The following is a 27462-nucleotide window of genomic DNA, read 5'->3' on the forward strand; positions in this document are numbered from 1 at the left end:
TGATGGGAGGATCCTCGTTTTGGATAGGTGTGAGACTGACCGTTATTTATAATCCACCTTTCTGTTCCACAAGCTCTGTATACCCAATCCTCCCTCCTTCCCTTTTTATGATTATAACCTCTCTTGCCTGACCTGAACCCTCCTCTCCATCCCCACTAAGCTGCAATCCAGCCAGGTCAGGCAGTGTAGCTGCAAACCCCCTCCACAGCATGGGCTTATTAGTTAGTGCCTTATAGTGTGCCTTTTGTGTCTCACTGTTTGTTGATTCAGTGTGATACACCTGCTTTTGCCTTGGAATCAGCCTGTTTGCTCACCTTCATCTGCTTGCATGCGAACCTTTGTTCAAATACAGTGAGCTGCCCATCCTTCTGGCCAGCAGAAAAAAACCCGCCATGTTATTGACCCCCTCCCCACCTCCCCCCGCCCCCGCCCTCCCCGGCACACCCGCTACCCACACACTGCACCGCACCTCTCCCCTTCATCTTGCTCTCCTCGTTACCTGTTTCCCCCCCGTTTGAGGTTATTTCGTCCATTTTCCCTTTCTCCTGACAATCCTCTTTATACATAACCCAGACTTGTCCCTTAAGTATGACTCGAGTAAGGTTTTTTTTCTTCTGTGTGTGTCTTGTAAGGGCTTGTTGCGAATTGTGCCTTTGTGGAACATCATCTCGGTGTGGGTAATTATTTGTCTGTCTGTCTGTGTTTGTCCGCACATAATAAGTATGCTTTTCTCTACAACTATTGGAACGATTGACAGGAAATTTTCACCATAAGAGCACCTCCTCTTGTAGAATTTTTAAATGATAATTATGACGTCATACGTCACGTGGTACAGACGCCATCTTGGAAAAAAACAAAAAACTTTGCACCCTTATATCTCCGAAAGTGCTGCGTAGAAAAAATTGAGACATGGCTCATTGTAAAGAACTTTCCATGGGGAATAACATATGTTAATGATGATGTCAGAGGTTTCTCCATTATGACATCATAATTTGACAAGTACAAAACTTCAGCCGATCAGGATGAAATTTCTTGAGCGTCATCTATACTAGGGATAATTTGGTGGATAAAAACTTGTAATAATGACACCATCGGTCAAGTGGTTCGGCCGCCATATTTTTTTTAACACAAAAGCCTTAAAAACTACTAAAAAACCCTTTTCTCCGAAACGGCGAAACAGATCTAGGCAAAACATTACATGATCACATACCCAATACCCATGACAAACAAAAGTTTCCATGACCATGATGTCATAGGTCATATGGTTTGACAGCTCTTATTTTTTGAATAATAAACCTTTAAAAAGCCACTCCTCCAGAACGGCTTTTGTGTATTCAGATTGAAAAGAAACTTCACTGGTCTGAACAGATCGAATGGAAACTTCACACGTATGTTTCCCATACCTCGGGAATAACATTGTGCCCTTGAATAATTCATACGTCACCTGGTTTTTGCGCCCATATTGGATTGAACAAAAATCTTTTTTAAAAAAATGCTATCTCTCGAACCGCTTAATTAATCGATGTGAAACTTCAAAGAAATGTAGTAGGTGTATAGCAGAACAGGTGTTTAAAATTTCAACAAGATGGGTCTTGCAGTCTGGCAGCCAGAAGTTGTTATTGTTTGAAGAAGAAGAAACTCTACAATAGTATCTTCTCCAGTCATGTGAGTTTTCATTATATCTATTAATTATGTAGTGTTTGAAGTCAATGGCATCCTGTCTATTAATTATGTATGTCTATTAATTAAGTACTATTGGAATATACCGTTCAACACTTTGGACTGCTGAGACCCTGTTCCGGATTCGGATCTTCACAAAAAGCAAATCAATTCGTACTTGTCACACACCCAGCCTGGGGTTGGATATTCACCAACATCGAATCAATTTTTCCTTGTCACACACTTAGCCTGTACATCAACTTTTGGCTGAATCTGTCTACTGCTTTTTGAGATATCCTGTTTACAAACAAACAGACAGACAGACAAACTGGGGTGAAAATATAACCACCGTCAGTCTACCTTTGGTGGTGGAGGTAAAAGGTGAGGGAAAATCTCCCACACAGAAACTTCCAGCCAACAAAGGCTGAGCCATTTCAGGCCTGGCTCCAAGTGGATGGTGCTTAAGGGCAGTTTACACAATGTTTGCCATTGCAGCGAGGCTTTGAACCCTATCCACACGACAGTATGATTTAACATTTGGGTGACCATTGTGGTACAGGTATACCCCAACATCACTTTTAAACACGTTGTTTTGGCTTTTTCATTCGATCATCGAATCAGATTGATCAGAGTTGGTTGATCAGGTTGATCAGAGTAGTGATGGCAATGTACAAAAGAGCGCGCACAGCTGTAAGGACGAAGAACGGAAACAGTGGTGTGAGTTTGAGGTGAAGGTGGGAGTGCATCAGGGGTCGGTACTAAGTCCACTACTATTTGTAGCTGTAATGGAGGTGCTGGCTCAGAACATAAAGGAGGGTTTACCATTGGAGTTGTTGTATGCAGATGATCTGGTGTTGATTGCGGAAAGTATGGATGGACTGAAGGAAAAGATGAACAAGTGGAAGGAATGTATTGCGACAAAAGGTCTGAAGGTGAATATCGGAAAGACGAAGGTGATGGCAAATGGTAAAGCATGTGGTGAGGTGGAAAGAACTCGGAAGTGGCCATGTGCTGTGTGCAGGAAGGGTGTCGGAGTGAACTCCATTCAATGTACAATGTGCGCTGAGTGGGTTCATCAAAAATGTGGTTTGAGAGGGTCATTAACCAGTGTGGCAGCCACATTCAAATGTAAGGTGTGCACAGAGGGAGCTGCAGATGGAAGAAATGTTGAGTTGGATCTTGGAGACGGCGTGAAGCTGGAAGGTGTGAAAACATTTTGCTACATCGGGGACATGCTGAATGGAGAAGGTGGATCAGACTCGGCGACGGTTGCTAGAGGGAGATGTGCATGGAAGAAGTTTCCGGAACTGAGTGGCGTGCTGATGAGGAGGGGAGTGTCGTTGAAGCTGAAGGGAAAGGTGTAAGCTGCATGTGTGAGAAGTGTTATGATTTATGGGAGCGAGACATGGGTAATTAACGTAGAGCAGCAACGAAGGCTGGAAAGGGTGGAAATGTGAATGGTTCGGTGGATGTGTGGAGTATCGTTGAGAAAGAGGAAGACAAATGATGAATTGCGAAAGATGATGGGAATAGAGCCTGTGATTGATGCTGTGAAGAGGAACAGGTTAAGATGGTTTGGTCATCTGTTGAGGAAGGATGAAAGTGACTGGTTGAGAAGAGTGATGGAAATGAATGTAGAAGGAAGTAGAGGACGGGGAAGACCGAGAAAGACTTGGCTAAAGATGGTGGAAGAAGAAATGTGGGCAAGGGGGTTAACAAGGAGAGATTCAGAAAATAGGGCCTAATGGAGAAGATTGTCATGGGGACGGCAAGGCTAACCCCCGCTCTCGCAGGGAAAATGGCCTTAAAATGCATGTTGTTGTTGTTGTTGTTGTTGTTTTGGCTTTTTCACCTCTTCGTTTTATTCATTTATTTCTTGTTACTTTAAAATGTGTAATATGATTTGGAAAGATAATGAAAAATTATAAATATTAATATTATTTACCCACTCTTTAAAAAAAAAAAACAAAAAAAAACCCGGAGGATATTGTATTCAGCTCCGTCTCTGTCCGTTCGTATGTCCATCTGTCATGTGATCTCCTCCTTAACGGTTGGGCAGAAATTCACCAAATTTGGTAGTTATGATCAACACATGCAAGAGCAGTGCCATTGTTGGCCCTCCCCGCCTCCCCCCCCCCGGGTAAAAAGGTCAAATACCAAAAAATGCAATTATGGGCACATGTTTGAACATTTTAGAATGAAACATTGTATATGCAATCAACATGGGGAATGCATGAAATATGTAATGATTTTTTAAAATTTGATTTGATTTGACTCAGGGGGTGGGGATGATCATAAGGGTCAAAACGAAGAAAACATTTCAATGCCAAATTTGATATTGGGTCATTCCTCATGGAACTTTTTTTCCATTTTTCAACTTTGCCTTTGGTGGGAAGTGTGGGGATTTGCGATGGCATGCCATCTACTTTGCTCGTGTTACAATTGGACTGGCAACAGGTTTAAAAGTGTCCTGTGAGTCAAGGCAGATAACATGATGTAGCTAAAACAACGCCTGATTCTGGAGAATCGCACTGGATATGGAGAATTAAAAAGGAGAACCAGACTTGCTGTCCGGACATAGTTATGTAATGACCGGCAGTGACAATGGCCACCCCATCAGGGGTGGCAAATATGACATGATGGTTAGAGGCTAAAAACAATAAGCAGTGTCCATTGCTTTCAGATCGTAGCAGTATTGCAACTGCTTTTTATGCTCCACCATGCCTGCTTCTCGTGCTCCCTGTATCTCCACATCAAATGGTGATACCGCCGATAATCTCATGTATTGGGAGTTGGCCAATCGTCATACTTTTGTTATTGGGCACCATTTTTATCCTTGGGTATCACAGGTTGATCACGTACTGTGTTTGTTCTGGAAAGTGGCAATTGTGGTCAACAACTACAGGTATTTAGTGTTTACTGTGGCAAATAAGTACATGTGTAAATGAAATCCGCAGCCCCTTTTGTTCTTAATCATTGTACGTCTGCACATTTTTATAACAAACCTGCCTGCCCTGTCTAACATAATCTAATAAGAATTATTGTCTTAACTCGAAATTGCAGAAATGTTCTCGACCTTAAGCACTTATACAATAAAATGCTAAACGACGAACTTCTTAACAATGAAGGCTTGGCAGGCTGGCGCAAAAGTCTTCGCTGTCTGATGGGTTTTTTTTCGCCCCGATTACAAACCGTCGGATTGGTGCTCTGCATACAGGGCATTGATTTGATGAGTGTGCTATCTCTCAGGTGCGACATTAATCTGGAGACCCATTTGCTAGCATTATTTCTGGTGGTGGTTAATGATCCCACAGTGTCTTTCGATGATTAGACATGATACCTTTGGGTAATTGAAGATGCTCTATTGATTTGACCCATTTGATTTTAGCCACTCATTTGGGTTTCCCTACTTTGTCATCTCATTGTAGACATGCAGCTGTGGACGGGGAAGCTTCTGCATGCATGTCATGTTCGTCATGCTTCGTGTCTTCCAAGTCGACAGCACGGAGCCTCTGCTATGGCGAAGAACCCTGAAAAACTACGAGGTTTGTAAGACCTTATCCTACATTATCATGTTGAATGTTGATGCACAACAATATGGTCCAAATACAGTGGTCACACTTAATTGGTTTTTGTGGCCTGTATATTATTTGATGGTGAATCTGTAAGAGTGATTTTTTAGGTCATCTCATCTCGCTTCCTGAAGAGATGAAGTTATAAAATGGGTCGTGATGTCCTGATGTCTGGCCGTCCGTATGGTTGTCGGTCCGTCCGTCAGCCCACTCGGGGCTATTTTTTTATTGAACAGGAACAAGAAAAACCGATATAGGGAGATACATGGAAGAATAAAAAGGGATTTTTTTTATGCCTTCGCCCCCGAAGGTGACCGGAGGCATTAAGTTTTCGGGTTGTCCATCTGTCCCTCCGTCCGTACCGGCTAAACCTCGTTTTTCTCAGCAATCACATGTCCAACTGAGACAAAACTTTCAGGGTAGGAGTGACACCCATGCAGAATGTTATGATAATTGTGATGTCATAGGTCACATGGTATGGCAGCTATCTTGGATTATACGCAAATAAAATAAAAAAAATTCTTGGAAACCGCTGTATGGAAAAATTTGAAACTTTGCACATTATCAAGTACTCCCAATAGGGAACAAAAGCATGTTAATGATGACATTATAGGTGAAGTGGTATACCAGAACGTGAAAAATGTTTTAACCGAATTCCTTATCCTAAAAATCTGAAATTGCATGCACATGATCGAAGACCCATTTGTATTGAAATATTAAATTTATGACATCATAGGTCACATGGTTTGGCAGCCATATTGGATATAACCTAAAACTTAAAAAAAAATCTTCTCCCAAACCACCAAATCAATTGGCTCGAAACCTTATGTGTGTCATTGACTAGGCATGGCGATTAAAAGATGATCACGAAAACATCATGGGTCACATGGTTTGGCAGCCATATTGGATTGAAGGAAAATATTAAATAATTATATCTCTGAAACCGCTTACCCTACTGATGCGAAATTTTACAAATATCATCTAACACCACTGTTGCATACAGTTTGAAAATGATGATGTCGTAGGTCATGTGGTTTGGCAGCCATCTTGGATTAAAAAAATGAATCTTATCTGATCAACACGAAACTTCACAAATGTGATCCCCCACCCATACATATGCAGAGTGTACATTTCTGCATTTTTAAGGTCATATGTCACGTGGTGTGGCAGCCATATTAGCTTGAAAGTCAATAATTAAAAAAATCCCTTCTCTGAAACCGCTTCACCGATCGATGTGAAACCTGTCATGGCTGGTGAAAATGTGATACTTGAAAACAGCTGAAGGGATTTAAATCAAACTTGCTTTATTATGCTCTAGTCTGTGACCACCAGTGTCTAAGTGGAATACAGTTAGTGGTATTTTCAAGTGTAAGTTGATATGTAAATCCATTATACTGTCATGTGGTTAGCTCACTTAACACCGAGCGTCACCACGAATGGAATATCGAGCTTAATGAGGCGTTTCCAATTCAATGGCCGTTGATACGCGAGACGGAATGAACTATGCCGACTTACCTTCACAGCCACAGGTGTCTTCAACCTGAAATCAATAAATCAAACCAAAACGGGGTTTTGAATAGAAAGGGAAAATAATACAAGGGTTTATTCGAAATGAATATCGGGACAGGGAAACGCGATGATAAAACTAAATCCTAAGTTTGGACGTCCCCACACCAGACTTCAGAAACGAAACAAAGGCAGAATGAATCAAATAAACCATCATGTGGTGAAATGTGGTGCGTCTTATCTCAAACAGTAGTCTGCAGTCGTCAAGGATGGTCCGGCTCCAAGCGCAGTCGTTTGACCGTGGCTCCGGTCAGCGGGAAGTAGGCCTCGTTCCGCCCCCGCTCGCGCTCCACCAGGCCCATGGATGCCGCTGCACGCCAAGCCTCGTGTCCCCGCGCGATCGTTCGCGAGGTTCGTGCGTGAATCTGGGTAAGAGAATCGTCGGCGCGCTAACGTCCTTCCAATTCCAACGAGCGAGGGTCTAAACGGGATGAGATCCAACACAAGAGAGGGTCCAGTGCAAAAGGAACAGTCAAGGGAAGGCAAGAGACAAAGGGAAGAGCTCTGGGCAGGAAGGAACCAGGAACGAGAAGGCCAAAGGAAGAAGAGAGAGAAAATGCCGGCGAGCGAGAGTTTTACTCGCGGTCTTCTGACGTCACTGGCACTTGTTCTTCAATCAGCGACCTGCTTCTAAGTAGTGGTTTTGCGCCTTCCGCACTGATTGGCCGAGGTGTCAACGGTCGGTGGCCAATCAGTGTGCTGCTCCTTCACCTTTCTTACCCCCATTCACGGGGAAGCTTTTTGTCCCTTCCCCGACCATCACACATTCTCCTGGGCGTGGCTCCCAGCCTGCCTGGCACGATGTTTGTCGCCATGGTGGCATACTGCGCGGCCGCTGCCTGTTGATTTTTCCGGTCAGTCATTGTAAGGGGGGGAATTTAATTAGTGTGTGCACTAAGGGCCTATCTACTGTCTATGGGATGTATTGCCATAAGGGACACTGGGATGACCACAGAGGGAATGACACACAAGGGAATTTTACCCATAATCCCTGAACTAATTAGCATGCCCCGCCCCCTCGTAACAGGGACAAATATCTAACTTATCCGACATCCGGGCTACAGGTCCCTGACTTACTGTACATTGAGATGGTTCTTCTATCACGGTCATCGGAGCACCTACCTAGTTGCAGATCTACCTGGATCTAGATATTCCCCCCTACCCCAAATTCATAACAATACAGTACGTTATTTCATAATTAATTTTCTATTAAACATAACATTAACTCTAACTCTCAGTAGTTTTATCAAGCCTCCTCTCCCCTCCCCCACCTACAACAAATACAAAGATCCAAATTGATAAAGGTCACACTCTTCAACACAGAGATTTGACACCATGAATACACAACAACAAAAAATCCATGTGGGTAATATAAAAGACACATTTTATTCGGAAGTTACGGGCAAATCATCATTGTATAGTCAAAGAGCCAGTGATAGCTGTCATTGTGTGTAATATATGATGATGACCATCCTTTTTGCATTGCAATGATTCATTGGGTTTCCTCGGCCAAAGTTTCCTTGCCGAAGCAGTTTCCTAGGCCAACTGGCACAATCCTGGATGGGTCGCCAGTCCGACGCAGGATACTCAAATGACTCATTCATCCCAGTAAGCTGGTACTCATTTTGCCGAACACAGAAGGATGACAGGCTGCGTCAACTTAATGGTGTTAATTCAATGGCTGATAGGGGCTTGAACTCAGGACCCTGAGATCTCAAGCCAACCACCTTAACCATTAAGCGAACACCAGGCATATATAATATATATTAGATATATTTTATATAAGATATAATTAATCTTTCCGATGTTACCTAATAATGGACCAGGGAGGTTGGTGGTCCATGAAACCTCCTACTCTGCTCAATGATGTTTGTTTTCCAATTAGAGGCTAACTGATTTTGCTGATTAACTTTGTTTAGAAAATGGAATCTCCCCTCATAATTTATTGCCTGCCCAGCAGACATCTATGAGTGTATGAGCCATTTAAAAATGATTGGTTTGTCCAGGAAAATTCTCTGTCTATGACACTGTCAGTCACACAATAGTAATTTGTTACCCTCACCTTGGCATACCCCAAGTAGTTAAATGGCTCATTCCATTCTCTCCTATAATTAGGCAGCCAATAAGAAGTCGCGCACTATACACTGATCTCTGACACTATATCGCTGTACATTTGGGCATTGCGCAATCACGTGCCTTTGCTGCATGCATGCTTTAGATCTAGCATGTGGCCAACGATGTTATGCGTGCATATCAATCACAAATACATTCACAGACCCCTTCAGCCAATGGGCACAAATTTCACCAAATGTGCTTGGGCCAGGGTAGTTGAAGGGATTATACATTCATTATTATTATTGCCAAATTATACTCATATTATTATTGTTGTTGATATTATTAGTATTAATTAATAAATGCTTTGGTACAATGTTATTATTTTTGTAATTTCTTTTGTAATTAGAATTCCATGCCGTGGAAGGACCTATTAAGCTGCTCTATACATCTTAACATGGCTGGCGTTTAAAACATGGGAATTCTTCCAGATTATTTGTACTTAATTAGTCTAATCAACTGAGGAGTTCATGATAATGTCGGTGTATGACATTCCACATTTGAAAGTTCCAATAGAACTCCACAATAAACATGCCTCATACACGCACACACAACCACACACTCTCACACACACTCTAGGGGTGTCATGCATCGTGGGAAGATGGGGCTTCCCTGAGTCACTGAGTCAAGAGCCTGACGGATTTATTTAATGTGGTTGTGGTGCAGCACAGGAATGATGGGCCAAATGGATTCCCCCTGCGTCAAAGTTCCCTTTTAAGATATACTGGTCTCACATCGAAGTGGTCACAAACTTCACCGCAACCAACAGCCATTGTCAAGTTTTGTATTTGTGTGTAGCAGAATCGCATCTTTACTTCATGCACTGTAAAGATGGCACTTCGGTATTTTCCGTAAAGTCTATAGGAAGGAGCAGCGATGGGAAAATCCAATAATGGACGCTATTTCCGAATTTACCAAAGTAGACAGACTCTATCCTGCCTGGCAGACATCTGATCGCTGTAACACAATTGCAAGCTTTTTTACCTGCCTAACTTCTACAAAAATACCTCATAAAAACTACTATAGAAGTAATTCACATAATTGTGGACATATGTTGGTATTGCACCCCATCCTGATGAAATGGGTTGAGAAACGAATCAGCATATCGAAATAGCACCTCGATTCCCTATAATCGCGGCAAGGTGTTTTGACGATTAACATACAGAAACTTCCGTATGGGTCGTTCCCTAAAAAAAATAGAAGAAGGATTTCTCTGCTATGGAATGGGTTTCACCCATGTGAATGTAAAGTGCTTATGCTCATCAGAAGTTGGTTTTTCCATGCAAATTTTCATGGATAAAATTATTTTGAAAAGTGGCAATTTTCAGTGGCCACACTGGCCACCTAGAACTGAGGTTTTGGTGGCCCAACATAATTTTTGGTGGCCATTGGCACTGGGCCACTGCTTATTTCGAACCATGAAATAGCTTTAACAATTTAACAAATATATTTCTGGTCTAGGTGAATGAAAAGATCGGAGTGGTTCAATATGGTACTGCCAAATAGTTGTTTCTGTTTATATCTGTTGCGATGTTCATGCAATTATTTCTTTGATGTTGTTTTGTTGACCAAATGGGTGTTGCAGGGTGCAATCAATTCACAAAAGATGGGTATTTGCAAGATTTACATTTACAAGAGAATCAGCAGCAGGATTTGGAGATGTCACATTTTACTTGTCTACTGCACAGGTCGAGAGCCTTTTTCACAAGTATCACAGTAAGCGAAGTTCTCGCATCAAGGCTCCCTCTCGAAGTACCATCTCCAAGTTTGTCTCCCGGCTTTCCAACTCCCACCTGCTTACGTCTCCTACAACTACCTCTCCAAGTGGAGAGCCTGGGTTAGTAAAGCATGGATTAATCTTTGTTGAATAAAACAATATGATGTCCAACCTGCTGTGTGGACTTATTTGAGTCGTTGTGTCTGTCCAGTGCCCCTGCTCGAAAATCATTCGATGTATGTCTTTCATATTCGGCACATTTATGCAATAATATCTGGACATGAGGCATGTCAAATGATTTTGGGATTGGACCCAATTTGGCATTTTGGCAATTACATTTTTTTGTGACAGAACAGAACAGTACAGCATTGCTTTCAGAAACCATTATTTATTTATATACACTTTACCATCTCCACTCCCAACACACAACTTTGAATTATTTATTTATGTACATACACTTTACCATCTCCACTCCCAACACACAACTTTGAATTATTTATTTATGTACATACACTTTACCATCTCCACTACCAACACACAACTTTGAATTATTTAGTTATGTACATACACTTTACCATCTCCATTACCAACACACAACTTTGAATTATTTATTTATGTACATACACTTTACCATCTCCACTCCCAACACACAACTTTGAATTATTTATTTATGTGCATACACTTTACCATCTCCACTACCAACACACAACTTTGAATTATTTATTTATGTACATACACTTTACCATCTCCACTCCCAACACACAACTTTGAATTATTTATTTATGTACATACACTTTACCATCTCCACTCCCAACACACAACTTTGAATTATTTATTTATGTGCATACACTTTACCATTTCCACGACCAACACACAACTTTGAATTATTTATTTATGTACATACACTTTACCATCTCCACTCCCAACACACAACTTTGAATTATTTAGTTATGTACATACACTTTACCATCTCCATTACCAACACACAACTTTGAATTATTTAGTTATGTACAAACACTTTACCATCTCCATTACCAACACACAACTTTTAATTATTTATTTATGTACATACACTTTACCATTTCCACTCCCAACACACAACTTTTAATTATTTATTTATGTACATACACTTTACCATTTCCACTCCCAACACACAACTTTTAATTATTTATTTATGTACATACACTTTACCATCTCCACTCCCAACACACAACTTTTAATTATTTATTTATGTACATACACTTTACCATCTCCACTCCCAACACACAACTTTTAATTATTTATTTATGTACATACACTTTACCATCTCCACTCCCAACACACAACTTTGAATTATTTATTTATGTACATACACTTTACCATCTCCACTACCAACACACAACTTTGAATTATTTATTTATGTACATACACTTTACCATCTCCACTCCCAACACACAACTTTTAATTATTTATTTATGTACATACACTTTACCATCTCCACTCCCAACACACAACTTTTAATTATTTATTTATGTACATACACTTTACCATTTCCACTCCCAACACACAACTTTTAATTATTTATTTATGTACATACACTTTACCATCTCCACTCCCAACACACAACTTTTAATTATTTATTTATGTACATATACTTTACCATCTCCACTCCCAACACACAACTTTTAATTATTTATTTATGTACATACACTTTACCATTTCCACTACCAACACACAACTTTGAATTATTTATTTATGTACATACACTTTACCATCTCCACTACCAACACACAACTTTGAATTATTTAGTTATGTACAAACACTTTACCATCTCCATTACCAACACACAACTTTGAATTATTTATTTATGTACATACACTTTACCATCTCCACTACCAACACACAACTTTGAATTATTTAGTTATGTACAAACACTTTACCATCTCCATTACCAACACACAACTTTTAATTATTTATTTATGTACATACACTTTACCATCTCCACTACCAACACACAACTTTGAATTATTTATTTATGTACATACACTTTACCATCTCCACTACCAACACACAACTTTGAATTATTTATTTATGTACATATACTTTACCATCTCCACTCCCAACACACAACTTTTAATTATTTATTTATGTACATACACTTTACCATCTCCACTCCCAACACACAACTTTGAATTATTTATTTATGTACATACACTTTACCATCTCCACTACCAACACACAACTTTGAATTATTTATTTATGTACATACACTTTACCATCTCCACTCCCAACACACAACTTTGAATTATTTATTTATGTACATACACTTTACCATCTCCACTCCCAACACACAACTTTTAATTATTTATTTATGTGCATACACTTTACCATCTCCACTCCCAACACACAACTTTGAATTATTTAGTTATGTACATACACTTTACCATCTCCACTCCCAACACACAACTTTGAATTATTTATTTATGTACATACACTTTACCATCTCCACTCCCAACACACAACTTTTAATTATTTATTTATGTACATACACTTTACCATCTCCACTCCCAACACACAACTTTGAATTATTTATTTATGTACATACACTTTACCATCTCCACTACCAACACACAACTTTGAATTATTTATTTATGTACATACACTTTACCATCTCCACTCCCAACACACAACTTTTAATTATTTATTTATGTACATACACTTTACCATCTCCACTCCCAACACACAACTTTTAATTATTTATTTATGTACATACACTTTACCATTTCCACTCCCAACACACAACTTTTAATTATTTATTTATGTACATACACTTTACCATCTCCACTCCCAACACACAACTTTTAATTATTTATTTATGTACATATACTTTACCATCTCCACTCCCAACACACAACTTTTAATTATTTATTTATGTACATACACTTTACCATTTCCACTACCAACACACAACTTTGAATTATTTATTTATGTACATACACTTTACCATCTCCACTACCAACACACAACTTTGAATTATTTAGTTATGTACAAACACTTTACCATCTCCATTACCAACACACAACTTTTAATTATTTATTTATGTACATACACTTTACCATCTCCACTACCAACACACAACTTTGAATTATTTATTTATGTACATACACTTTACCATCTCCACTACCAACACACAACTTTGAATTATTTATTTATGTACATATACTTTACCATCTCCACTCCCAACACACAACTTTTAATTATTTATTTATGTACATACACTTTACCATCTCCACTCCCAACACACAACTTTGAATTATTTATTTATGTACATACACTTTACCATCTCCACTACCAACACACAACTTTGAATTATTTATTTATGTACATACACTTTACCATCTCCACTCCCAACACACAACTTTGAATTATTTATTTATGTACATACACTTTACCATCTCCACTCCCAACACACAACTTTTAATTATTTATTTATGTGCATACACTTTACCATCTCCACTCCCAACACACAACTTTGAATTATTTAGTTATGTACATACACTTTACCATCTCCACTCCCAACACACAACTTTGAATTATTTATTTATGTACATACACTTTACCATCTCCACTCCCAACACACAACTTTGAATTATTTATTTATGTACATACACTTTACCATCTCCACTACCAACACACAACTTTGAATTATTTATTTATGTACATACACTTTACCATCTCCACTACCAACACACAACTTTGAATTATTTATTTATGTACATACACTTTACCATCTCCACTACCAACACACAACTTTGAATTATTTATTTATGTACATACACTTTACCATCTCCACTACCAACACACAACTTTGAATTATTTATTTATGTACATACACTTTACCATTTCCACTACCAACACACAACTTTGAATTATTTATTTATGTACATACACTTTACCATCTCCACTCCCAACACACAACTTTGAATTATTTAGTTATGTACATACACTTTACCATTTCCACTAACAACACACAACTTTGAATTATTTATTTATGTACTGTACATACACTTTACCATTCCCACTACTAACACACATCTTTGAATGAAGAATTCAAAGATGTGTGTTAGTAGTGGGAATGGTAAAGAATTACACTGAAGAATTTTCTCAGTTCTTCTAACTTATGGCTACCTTACAATATATTAATTAGCTCTGCATTACACTGTTGACACTGGTAGTAGAAGAAGAGTGTTACATTATTTTAATAACCATTAGTTAAGAACTATTCTGCTTGGAATTTTTTTTTGTAATCACATGTTGTGAAAATATGTATGTAGTTTTAGCTTCAGCAATGTGTTGATGTGTGTTTGCAGAATGAAGGAGGAAGAAGAGCATGTGTGTCCCATCTGCTTACTTGGAATGCTGGATGAGGAAAGTCTAACTGTATGTGAGGACGGGTGTCGAAATAAGCTTCACCACCATTGCATGTCCATTTGTAAGTAAAAGCAATACGGCACCTGTACGGAGCTAGTATTTTGATCTGATTTTTTTTCAGTGTATGAGTGGCTTTCATTGCAAATTTCGTGGGCATGATTTGCATGAATACATATACCTATCTACATGATAGAAATGCAAAGGGTAACAATATGTACTTCCAATATAAATAATCATGTTAAAAGGAAGGCCTTGTCCTATGTGTGTCCAGGAGCGTTACATTTAGACTTGTCATAAGGATTACATATACAGATAGGTTTTTAGAGTTTCTAAGGCTCATTTCAAAGCTGTTTTGCAGACAGACACTAGAGTCTGACAACACAGGACTTGACTTCAGATAAACACAGGTCTGGTAACCTTGGGGGTGGTTGGGGAAGGGAGGGGGTGATATAACTTCCCAGGGCATTGAAAAGCAATCTTCCGACATAGCTCTTCTATCCATAGTGAGTGGGACAATTGAGGAAAAATCTCTCCCCTCTCCTCCATTGGGGTTTGGCCAGGCCATATCCTCTCAATGTTCTAAATCTACCTGTGTTCAAAAAGTATCCGACCTTTATTTTTCGTGCGTAAAAAAAAAGAAGCTAGGGAGGCGTTGATTGGTGCACGTATGTAGGCGATCCTAATGCGCACGCGTGAATTTTTTCCCACCTGCAGAAGCTGTCATTCGACGGCAGACCGCCGATGAGTGAGGACATGTAAGCGAGCGCCGTCGGATTTTCGTTTTTGACAAAATGACGGAAAAACTTGAACAACGCTACTGCATCAAATTTTGTGTTTTTTGGCCTCGGGGATGTTGGATGCTTCCATTGTGATGACTGCAACTTGGTTTCTGGGTCGTACCCATAAACCCAGGACTCATCGCCAGTGATCACTGTGTTGAAGAAGCTGGGATCGCTGTTCACAGTCTCCAGCATGTCCTGTGCGATCTCCAAACGGAGTTGCTTCTGCTCAATCGTTAGCAGCTTTGGTACGAACTTCGCTGAGATTCTCCTGAAGCCCAAATCCTCCTTCATAATGGAATGAACGGTGTTGAATCTTGCGGATCGTTTCCACTTGGGAATCGCCAAGCTTTACACAAAATTTGATGCAGTAGCGTTGTTCAAGTTTTTCCGTCATTTTGTCAAAAACGAAAATCCGACGGCGCTCACTTACATGTCCTCACTCATCGGCGGTCTGCCGTCGAATGACGGCTTCTGCAGGTGGGAAAAAATTCACGCGTGCGCATTAGGATCGCCTACATACGTGCACCAATCAACGCCTCCCTAGCTTCTTTTTTTTTTACGCACGAAAAATAAAGGTCGGATACTTTTTGAACACACTACGTATATGCTGTTCAGTTTTATTTTAGGAGCATAATACATCAACGTACTCCCAGCTGTAAGTGATTTCCACAATGACTCATTGGCAGCTTTATTTGTGCAGGGGCAGAGGAGTGCCGGCGAAACAAGGAGTCTCTGATCTGCCCTCTGTGCCGAGCCAAGTGGAAGGCCAACGAATTCCCTGGGTATATCCCCACTCTTACCATCATTGGACAATGTTCTGGTCCTTTTCTCATGCTCTTCTTTTTAATTCTTATAACCTACTGCACCTCATAATCTCTCTCATTTCTACCCTGTGCTTTTATACACCTGCTGAGCCTGTATCCCCCTTTACATTTGCTACTCATTTCCTCATACTGTAGTGAAACCATCCATTGTCATCCACCTGCTTCCCCTTCATCCTACTGTGTTTGAGGACCCTATACCCTCTTTTCTGCTCCTCAATGAGCCTGGACACCTGATTTTAAGAAGTGTCATGAATGTTCTGCAAATGTTCCTATTGGGGACAACAAATACTTGTAACTTTCAGGTGATTTCAGTGAAACCCAAAATTGTACTTAAGATTAAGTGCAATCCAAAAGAGAGCTGAAATGTGCTTAGTTTATTGATACTCAGGGCATCAAAGTGAAAGATGTATCAAAATATGTGCATGGTGTGCTAATTTTGTAGCAGGTTTACTTTGATGCAGGCAGGTGCCAGACATTGGGTACTCCAAAAGATGATTTGTAAACATGAGCATGCAGGACTTCCAGAGTCAAGGTCTTATTGCCCAGCTCTACCCTTGTGCAGTCGTAAACTGTATATTCACCTTTCAGGTTTGATGTGACACAAACTCTACAAGAGTTATCAATGTCGCAGCTAGACATGGCAGAGAGGACAAGACCCGATCCGGAGGTTTCACAACTGCATATTGGCGTGCAGCCCATCCCAGCACCCTACCAGCGTCTTGCCGAGCCCTGGGTGCAGGTACCATTTGATCTCTTCAAACTCTGTGTTTTGTATAATGTCATTCTTTAAAAACCAAAGTGTAATGTTAAATTATTTGAATCGTTATTTATTTACTTGGTTATGAACGTGATTGATTACATACTTGATTACTTGCCCAAAAAAGCACATCTTGTAATTTTTGTCAAGTGCCTGCGATGACGGTGTGGCAGGATAGCCTAGAGGTGTGTACACTCGCCTCTGAGATGTCTCGTCTGCATTTGAATGTAGGTCCAGCTACAAACCAACACCCTGGTGTTTCGCATGCATGGCAAGGCATCAATGTGTGTGCTGTCCCGCAGATGGAGGTTAAACTGAGCGTCCTGTCCTGTCTGCTAGCATTAGTTGCTGGACGTTAAAGGCCCGATGGTGTCCTTTGCGTAGTGTCGGCAAGCTATCACCGGCAGCCTGGCCAAATTCCAAATTCCTGCCCTGACTACCAATGGGAAGGCAATGGCATAACTCCCATTTAATCCTTGCCATGAAGTTGCTTTAACAGCATTGACTCTGCCTTCATGCAGAGCACCAGAGTTCCATTACATGACATACCTGCAATGGCCGACTTATAAAATGGGAGAAAAAATTGTCAGCAGTCAAATGGAATCTACAGATGAGTTTTTTTAATGCATCCGCCCCCGAAGGTGGCCGGAGGCATTATTTTAAAACTTTTTGTATATGCAGTTGAGGCTTATGGGAGGAACTAGAACACAGAATGGACCAGGACTTAAGAGAGTGAAGAGAACAGTAGAAAGAGGGTAGAAGGACAAAAAGGAGATATGGTGAGATAAAGGACATGGTGAAAAATGAGAGCAAGGGCAGGAGGACACAGTGGGTGAACATTCTGGATACAGCTGCAAGCTCTCAATCACAGAGGTAGAAGGAAAAACTGGGAAAGAAGTATAAATGGAAAAAAAAAACAATTAAAAATGAGGAGGAGGGTGAGGGAGTGATGGGAGGGTGTGGGAAGAAGGAAACACCTGGGAATAGGTGGGCTTGGGACATGCTAATGAAAAGAACATGGGTGAACATGGTAGATGACTTAAGATGGTTGTCAACAGCTGCATTGAAGCCATGGAGGGAAGAGTTAGATTGAACAAACTGATAAAGTTCTACAGGTGGGGGGAAATGAGAAACAAATGAGTAGAGGTGAGCAGTGAGCCTGAATTGTGGGAGTTTAACTTGAAGGGGGTTATCGGCAGACCACGTGTACCGTGTAGAAACCTGGAGAGAGGGGAGGTGGGACAAAGCATGGAAAGGAAGGGTGCAAGACCAGAAATGAGGTGGTAAAAGAGAAGACTCAGCTTTATCATAGGAGATACCAATGATTTTGAAGGCCTTGGATTCCATCGCGTCAATCTGATCAAAGTGTGAGGCAGGGGCACCACCCCAAAGGGGAGAGCAATGCCCCATTAATCTCTGAGTGAAGGCCTTATAAGTAGATAAAAGTTCAGATGTGGCACGGAAAGACTTGCATGATGGAGAATGCCCAGTCAGCGGTTGGCTTTGGAGGCCCACTTAGATATGTGGATTCTCCAAGAAAGATAATGGCTGATGGTGAGGCTAAATGGTTATTTTAAAGGAAGACTCCAGACCCAATTTTTTTAAAATTATTTAAATCTTTAGAATTAGGTTGTGTTTAATTTTTAAAAAGAAAAAAAAAATCGACGCTAAATTAGTCGTAAAATGCGTTTTTAAAAAGGCACGATAAAAAAAAAAGCTAGTTCTAGAATCCTTGTGACGTCTCTGTGACGTCACACGAGGTATAGATCTCAGCTGATCTCGGTGCACACAGTGCATAAACATGGCAGACATGGCAGAAGAAGAAGTTTCTGACTCCGAATCGCTCGATATTTCCTCCGATCTGTCGGACTTTTCAGCCGATGAATACGTATCAGAGGCTGAGGAAAGTATTGTAGAAGAATTTGATATAGAACGGAGAGAATTTGGTGTTCAACCATATCAGTTTGAGCCGGAATACGCCGACGAAGATCCAGAGGCCAATATGGAGGTCGAAGTGGAAAACGACGAAGATGATGCTGAACGGCTCGCAGATTTAGATTACTGGTACGTGTTGGGCTAGCCTACTTGTTGATAGTTTCGGTTAAATATGTGAGGAATATTTATATCAAGCGAGTGTTATTGCAGTAGTGACTTTGTTTGATCGATAAAACGGTAAAAACCCGATCGCCTTGTGCCTGTATCATGGCGTAGCCACAGACACGCAGGCTGCAGCTACTGAGTGTAGTGTACAAATGCACTCGTCACTGAACGTCGGTGTTTCGTAGAATTTTGGCCAATTTATTTATATTTATGGCAGGCATGTTCCGCTAGACCCCGAAATAAGTCTATACAAAAACAATTATGCTCGCATCCCAGGAGGGGGGGGGGGGGGTAGCCCACATTTTATACATGACACAAACGTCATTTACGATTTAGTGTAGGCCTCGGCCTATGCATTGCAAGTGTCATTGGGGACACACAGTGACAGTACACTCGCATTCGAGCCAGTGGCCTGAGTGGGCGACATCATCATCATCGACGTAGACGGCGTTATAATCTTCGACATGGTGGCTGGCGAAGCAAGTGTCCTGCAGGTACCTTCTGGATATTTGGATGTGATTTGCAAAGGCTTCAAATCTAGTCTGGCAGCGTGTCCCGTACTCCAAGCCAAAAAGTTGACATAGCACTCTGGTTCAAAATGTTCACTGCAAAGCCTCGTCGACTTGGTAGGACCTTTACATCGTGCTCGAGTTCGTCGGACAAACCTCTTCCAAGTGTTATTACTGGCATGGTTATAATTCCTTCGGGAATTCATGCAGTGTTCGCACAAAAGGCTCCGAGACTTTGCTGCACCCGTACAAAACACAACTATAAACCATTTAGAATCTGATATGTAGGACAATATAACTAGAATAGAAACACTCCACACTATTGTATTGTATTGTAAACCATTTGTAAAGTATTTCCGGCTTCCCCATCACCTCGTGTGACGTCATACTGTGCATGGGCACGTGGTCTAAGATTTGCAGAAGCGTTTTCGTCGATGGTCTATTACTGGTGCATTTAAGGTCGGATTACAAGGAAACGACTTCGCGGGTTTATTTTATTTTTTTACATGATGTTGTTATGTACTGATCAAAGATTATGTAGAAGCATTTAACTTTAAAAAATTTTTTGGGGTCTGGAGCCTTCCTTTAAGAGCGATAAAGTAAGAGTGTGAGACTTGGCAGAATTGAAAGCCATACTGCAAGTGTTGGACCAACTTTTGATTCTATAAGGGTCTGCAAAGAGGGAAGAGACTGCTGCCTGCCTATCTGAGGATGAGTGATGTCACGGCAGATGGTAGAGACATCAGCAAAGAGGTAAAGAGGATTTTCCAAAGTTCCAGAGAGATTGATGATGAAGATTAGGAATAAAACGGGGCCCAGAACACTGCTTTGGGGGCACTCCAGTCTTCGACAGGAAGAGGAGATGAGAAGATCCTGTTGAGAGTCACGTGTTGGCTATGAGAGTGAGGTTACTCAAAAAGCCATAAGGAAAAAAAAATCTTCAAAAAGAAAATCGAGTGATCCTGGTCTGTTCCACCTCACTACTCCGTTTACCCGTGTAAATAAATTATTTACTATAACTTCCCAAGCGCTGACCTTTGACATATTCTGGTGAAAAGGTAACAAAATTAATTACCTTAAATCCTACATTGTGCGGACATTTGGTGAGTGTCTTTGTGGTTAGTTTATTTTAACGGCTCATCTGTTGCGCATTTGCATAATCTCGAAGCTGTTTCCAAAAATTATAACTATACCATTTCCAAATCTAAAATTTCTATACAATACGCGATCCACAATTTCCCACTGACAATATATTAGATTCAAGGACTACCACTCCAAAGAGTTGGCCTTCACCTAGAACAACCCCTGTGTTTTCCCATGGACAAGTGTATGTCGCTTTATCACGTCTAATGGGATTTCACGGCATCGGTTGCTATGGCGGTGCACAATATCACGCATTTGATACCAAAAATATCACGCAGAATGATACCAAAAATATCACGCAGAATGATACCAAAAATATCACGCAGAATGATACCAAAAATATCATTCTCCCTGCAGCACGCCAACAATTAAAACAATCTGAGCTTCAAAGTGTACACACCAATAGGCATGTACACATCAAAGTATACAACATCAGCAAAATCTTGTAAAGGTCATCAATACATCAACTTGAGCAGTAAAAATTAAACAATTCTCTTATTCGGATCCACACGCAGATCTTCACCAAAATCGAATCAATTTGTTCTTGCCATACATCCAACCTGTCCACCATGTTTCATCCGAATCCATCCATAACTTTTTTGAGATAACATGCTATATATTGGTTTACCCACATCTCTCAATGAAGAACCACTTAAAATATTCGAGTATCTGGATTTGGATCTTCACCAAAATCTCATCAATTTGTCCTTTTCACACACCGAACCTGCCCTCAAATTTCATCCGAATCTGTCCGTAACTTTTTGAGATACCCTGCTCACAGACAGGCAGAGAGGGGTTAAAATTTACCCTCTGCTCACCTTCAGTGGCAGATGTATCAAGGGAACAGGAGAGGAGAAAAGAGCACAGGAAAATATAGCAAACCTGATACCAGTATCTGCATGTTTGAAAGGCGAGAGGGTTTGTTGAAAATAGAAGGAAAATGCTTAAAGTTAACAACTGTGACAAGCAAATGTTTAACTAATCTTTTACTTTGTTAAAGTACAAACTTCTCATGCCTACCAACAAAAAATGTGGATTTCACTGGTTTGTTTTCAAAACACCCTCCACCTCTCCGAAAAAGCCAGATTATCGTAAAGCTGAATCCGGTTTAAACTTTCCTTCAGGGTTCCCCGTGAGGCATACCTATATCCCACGGATGTCCGGCACGAGCAGAAAGTGCTGGCAAGCATTTGGGCAACTGCTGCCAATGTTTATTTTGGACAGTGGTACATATCCTGACTTAGCACTGCCCTTTTAACTATGTACCGTACGTCTGGGCAGAGCAGGCAGGGAATTGCATTGCACAAAGTGTGAAGTCCCTCGGATGGGCGTTAAACTGGGCGTTCCATCTGCTAGCATCAGCTGGTGTACGTTAAAGATCCCGCTGTGCCTTTTGCAAAAAGTAAATAAAAGATTGTCGCTGTCACCATGAACAATTTCTAAATTCCAGCTTTGGTGTACAGATGAGCATAAAGTTTAGGCATTGCAATAAGTGACACAGCTGCACCTCAGTAATGATGCAACCTACAAGACAAATTTGTAATTCAATCTCAGTCCCACTTGCATTTGTCCCCTTCTCTACCTCTTTCAATCCTCCACTCCTTCCACCCCCAACAGAGCATATTTTCATGCAGTAACTCCGTCCATTGTCTAAACTTTATGGGCATCACTCCTTCATCTCCATTCACTTCACATTACCACTGTGTCCCTTTGTCTGGCACTACTCTTCGCAGTCCTTCAGCGAGTATCACCTTCTCTGATATCATATCTTCATTCACGACTTCTCATCTTTTCTATCCTTGTCAAATTCCCCCCACCCCCATCTCCCTCACCTCCCCCCCCCCCCCCATGCTCCCCGCCACCAATTTTTTTTTTTTACTCTTATCTCCAAACAGAACACGTTTGTTCATAGTTCCCCTGCCTGCCTGTTCTTTGCCTCAATCACTATGATACCTTTGATTGCTTGTAATTTTGAATTATTCTCCCGATGAATAGCCTCAGTTTTGTGGAGGACAACACTTTAGTGTGTCACTCTATATATCAGGTTGTTGATAAAGAAAAAACAAAACAAAAAAACATCATGATGAACAGTGGGGGATATAAAGCTTGATGGGAAGCTGAATATGAGCAGTGGTATTTCTTCTTATTGTGATTTTACCTGTATAAGTGACTTTATTTTTGAGACCACGAATCCAATATTCTAGCTCCTTTACGAGTCTTGTTATACAGTGTAGACCGGTATATATATTTTAATTATTATATCTTGTCTGGATAAAATTTAAAAAAAAAAAAAAAAAAAAAAAAAAAAAAAAATATATATATATATATACTGTATATATATACTGTATATTGTTACTGATCGCGGTTTAGATGTTATGATGGGCCGAGCGGATGGTCCAACCGCGACCGTTACAGGATCCCCGACTCACCCGATTCACCCAGAACTTTGGCCGTATCGCACCGCAGCTGCCCAATCTGGGAAAAGACTAAAACGACGAAATGCAAAGAGGAAAAGGAATAAAACGAGAAGACGGACAGAAGAGTAATTGGATTTATTGTACACACACAAGCAAAAAGGAGCAATCAAGTTTATTTACAACACATAAGACGCAGGTGACACAGTGCAAATACTAGCTTATACAGACTTAATTAACCCAGGGACAGAACAAACAAAACAAACTCACATACACAAGAAGGGTGGAAAGGCAGGAGGTGGATGGCTGGAGGGAGAGGAAGGTCCAAGGGGGTCCTGCAGCACGATCGGCGCGTTTAGCAGCCGCCGTTCCTTCACGGCCTTGCTCAAAACCGCCGTCCAGGCCCCAAGTGGCTGTTGGGTGTGGTGTTGCTGCTGTGGCCTCCGCTGCTTTCCCAGGACTTGCCTGACTCGTCTGGTCCAAACCCTCAACTCTTTCTTGGTCCACTCACTCCTCACCACCGACTCCTCACCGCAACCAACGCAACCACTGACCACCGACTCCACTGACTGACTCAACGCAACCAACGCAACCAACTGACCACCGACTCCACTGACTGACTCAACCAACTGACCACTTGCGCGCGCGCCTTTATAGCGCCTCCGGCGATCAAGCCGCCGGCCTTCAGGACACGCCCATCGGTGTGCTCACCTCGGCCCTGGTTGGCCATGCGACCCTCTGGCTCCGCCCTTGATGACGACGGGCGGGCACGCCCCTCTTCCCCGACCCGATTGTTACTGTTCAATGGTGGTTTTGGAGGGGAGGTAATTGGCAATCGAGGCTCGGCAATGACGAAAGGGGATGTGAAAGGAAATGGAGATTTTGGGGATGGGAATGAAAGGGGATCTATTCTCTTTCACTGGTGCAATGGAGTACTTCAATTAATGGGAGACACAGCCTTACTCTAAAACACAGAATAAGATATAACTATCAAACAGGGGTATTCTATTATTGGCTGACGTGTATGCTTGTGGACTAATTATGGGATGCCCTTTCACCTTTACACAGCTCCGGAGGCAGGGGGCGCAGAATAAACAATAATAATAATTTACACAATCAAAAAAATATACAGTCCTCATATCCGCAACACTGCACCCTCCTCCTCTTAGGCACGGCCCGGGCCTACAACTTTTATTTAGTGTGACACGTAGGTGTAGTTCCCTCTACTTTTAACCTGACCCTGAGTGCGACAGTTTTAAAACATAAATAAATGTGTCCCGCTGCTCCATTGCACCCTGCCTAACAGACTTACGCCCACAGTTAACCGAATTGCGGAATGGTCTTCAAACTATACACTGACGGTGGGAAGCATTATTTACAATGACGCTATTTTTATTTACAAAACTAACCCAGGACCTGTGATTGTTCTTTCTGGGGGGGGAGACAGTCTGCTCTGCATCGACGCACCATTAAAGCACCCACAAGCACCAATCGGTGCAGTCACCATAGTTCATCAGTGTTCAATGCATGTTCAATAAAAATAAAATCAACAACCCCTAACCCTGCAGGTGATCTCCTGCTCTTCGGCTCCCTCTGCTGGTTATTATTATGTCTTCCAGTTGTTGTCATTCTCTTTTGCTTTTCTTACTGGCGGCCTATTTGAACTGAAAAATGCACCCAATGTGTCCTTTCTATTTTATTTTATTTATGGCCCACAGGGCCGACTAGTGTGGTTCACCTGTCTGGCATCGGTGCCCTGTGGCCAAGGTCCGCCAGCAAGATTGCGGGCCCTCATGGCCGGTTCCAGCAGAGGGGCCATGTCCAACCCATGGGGTCCATATGTGGTGCTCGGCCACAGGCATGTGGTCCATCATATGGTGCATCGATGCAGACAGCTGGTTCTGGGAATTCCGGGCGCACAATGGAGGACTCACGCACGCTCCCCTCGGCGCCAATGGCGCACAGGTCATGTGGGAGACAAAAGGGGGACAAGACAAATGAGCGAGGGGTAAGGTCACAAGGGTACACATCAATAAGGCAATGCAAGGCGAAATGCGTACGGAGGGCGAAGTGAGAAAGCTCGTCCCTACCGTACATCACCCCCCTGTCACCTACACTACCTTTGCCCTTACCCCATATGTACAAAATCTACACATTACAAATTTGTCACTACCGTCACGTCACGTCTTCCCCATATTTCCCTTATACCAAATTCGTCTCCACAATCCCTCTACTTCAAAATTTGCCATCACCCAATTCGTCATCAATCCTCATAAGGAGGAAGAGATGGAACAACAAACACAATGTCACACCCACGTCATGATGCGTCTCACAATCCAAACATTTGCATCATAAAAAATCATCAAAACATGGCATGGTGTGGAGTACCTGTCACCTCAGGTGAGTGGATGCAGATGGTGCGAGGAGACTTCATCCTAACTATCCTCTAAATGACTTTAACACACTTTACACTACCCGGGGTCTTTCCCTGCCAATCCATTGGCCAACTTACACTATGGGTTCTAAAAACCAATTCCCATTGACCTACCTGTGGTGCTTCTCAATTTGGGGTCTCACTCCCCCGATTCATCTCCTGGTGCCCTCGCACAATTTCTGGGCTGCGACGTGTAGCTCTCCCAGCAGGTCTACCCACCTGCACACCTCCACCACTGCAGTTGCCACCCGAGCTTACCTAGCTCCTCACCCTAACCTAACTAACTGGGGAAAGCCCCTCCTGGCTCTGTCACCCCACTCGGTGCCCTCTGGCACTGGGCTACCCGGGTCCGTCCTCCGGATCCTCGGGCCCCATCCACAACAACTACTACCGGCTCCCAGAGCCCACCTGCGGCCTCACCTGGCCGACATCCTCACAGTGGTGGAGCGCCCAACCCAACTACACACACTAACAGGCTACACGCCCAGCCATTTCCACAACACTAATGCACCCATCCAAAGACCATTCTTTCACCCGCACCACAGATGCCAATATCCAACCACAATTTACCTGTACCCTCTACCTAACACTTACACTACCCGCCCCGGGTATCCGTGATGGGGGTCCACTCTTCCCCCATTCACACCTTCGCACCATCCACTCCGCTCCACAATTTCCACCATACTCACTCCACGACCATCCATTCCAATACTCCATTTATTCCACACTACCATTTATTCCACACAGCCACATACACCTGTTGTTGCACACCTGTGCAATCACCTGGTGCCACCTGCACCCTCCTCCTCTTCCTGGACCATTGGGTCATCACAATACACATCACCATCACTCACTCATACACTGCTCCATCCACCTGTTCAGTTGCACACCTGTGCAATCACACCTGTTCAATCCTCAAACACACGGCATCATCTCATCTAACTACTCCCCTCTGAAACTTGCGCTTCCCAGTCGTCCCTTTAAACTATTGCGCTCCCACGTCATTATCATCCATACTAATCTACCTGCGTCCCCACTACAGGTATCATTGTCACTAACTAACCTTAACGTTACCTAATGTCATCTTCGCTAGATCCCTACACACAATATCCTAACCCACCCGGGCTAGTTTTCACTGCCATACACCCCATAATCTATTGCTCCTTTGCCCCACTCGTTGTGAGGGATGGTGGATTTGCCATCCCACCACATCGGGGAGGTCCTATCAATTTCGCTCGTCCAAATCCAACAAATCAAAAATTGGTCATTCATCTGCCAATCACTGTACCATTACCAAATTTTGCCTTTTTTCTAATTTCGGGGCCAAAACACTATCCTCATCACCCGTCTACTTATTAGATCCTCTCGGTGCGCCAATTCCCTTCTAAAGCTCGGCTTCGTACAGCCGAGCAATGAATACGGGTTGTTTTGTGCCAGCGGCTGGATACGTCCCGCATTCGGGG

General features: G+C 41.9%; 1 protein-coding gene across 1 annotated transcript in view; it reads left to right on the plus strand.

The window, feature by feature from the left end:
- MAP3K1 (mitogen-activated protein kinase kinase kinase 1) overlaps positions 1-27462 on the plus strand; it is a 218447-nt gene that overhangs the window by 102916 nt on the left and 88069 nt on the right. The window contains exons 5-9 of the mRNA XM_068117561.2: positions 5088-5204; positions 10598-10746; positions 14976-15097; positions 16519-16600; positions 17231-17381. Of these exons, the coding sequence (XP_067973662.2) occupies positions 5088-5204; positions 10598-10746; positions 14976-15097; positions 16519-16600; positions 17231-17381 (621 nt within the window). The remainder of the gene's footprint in view (positions 1-5087; positions 5205-10597; positions 10747-14975; positions 15098-16518; positions 16601-17230; positions 17382-27462) is intronic.

The sequence above is a fragment of the Myxine glutinosa genome, chromosome 1 (assembly GCF_964187855.1).
Source record: "Myxine glutinosa chromosome 1, kmMyxGlut1.1, whole genome shotgun sequence".
Taxonomy (NCBI): domain Eukaryota; kingdom Metazoa; phylum Chordata; class Myxini; order Myxiniformes; family Myxinidae; genus Myxine; species Myxine glutinosa.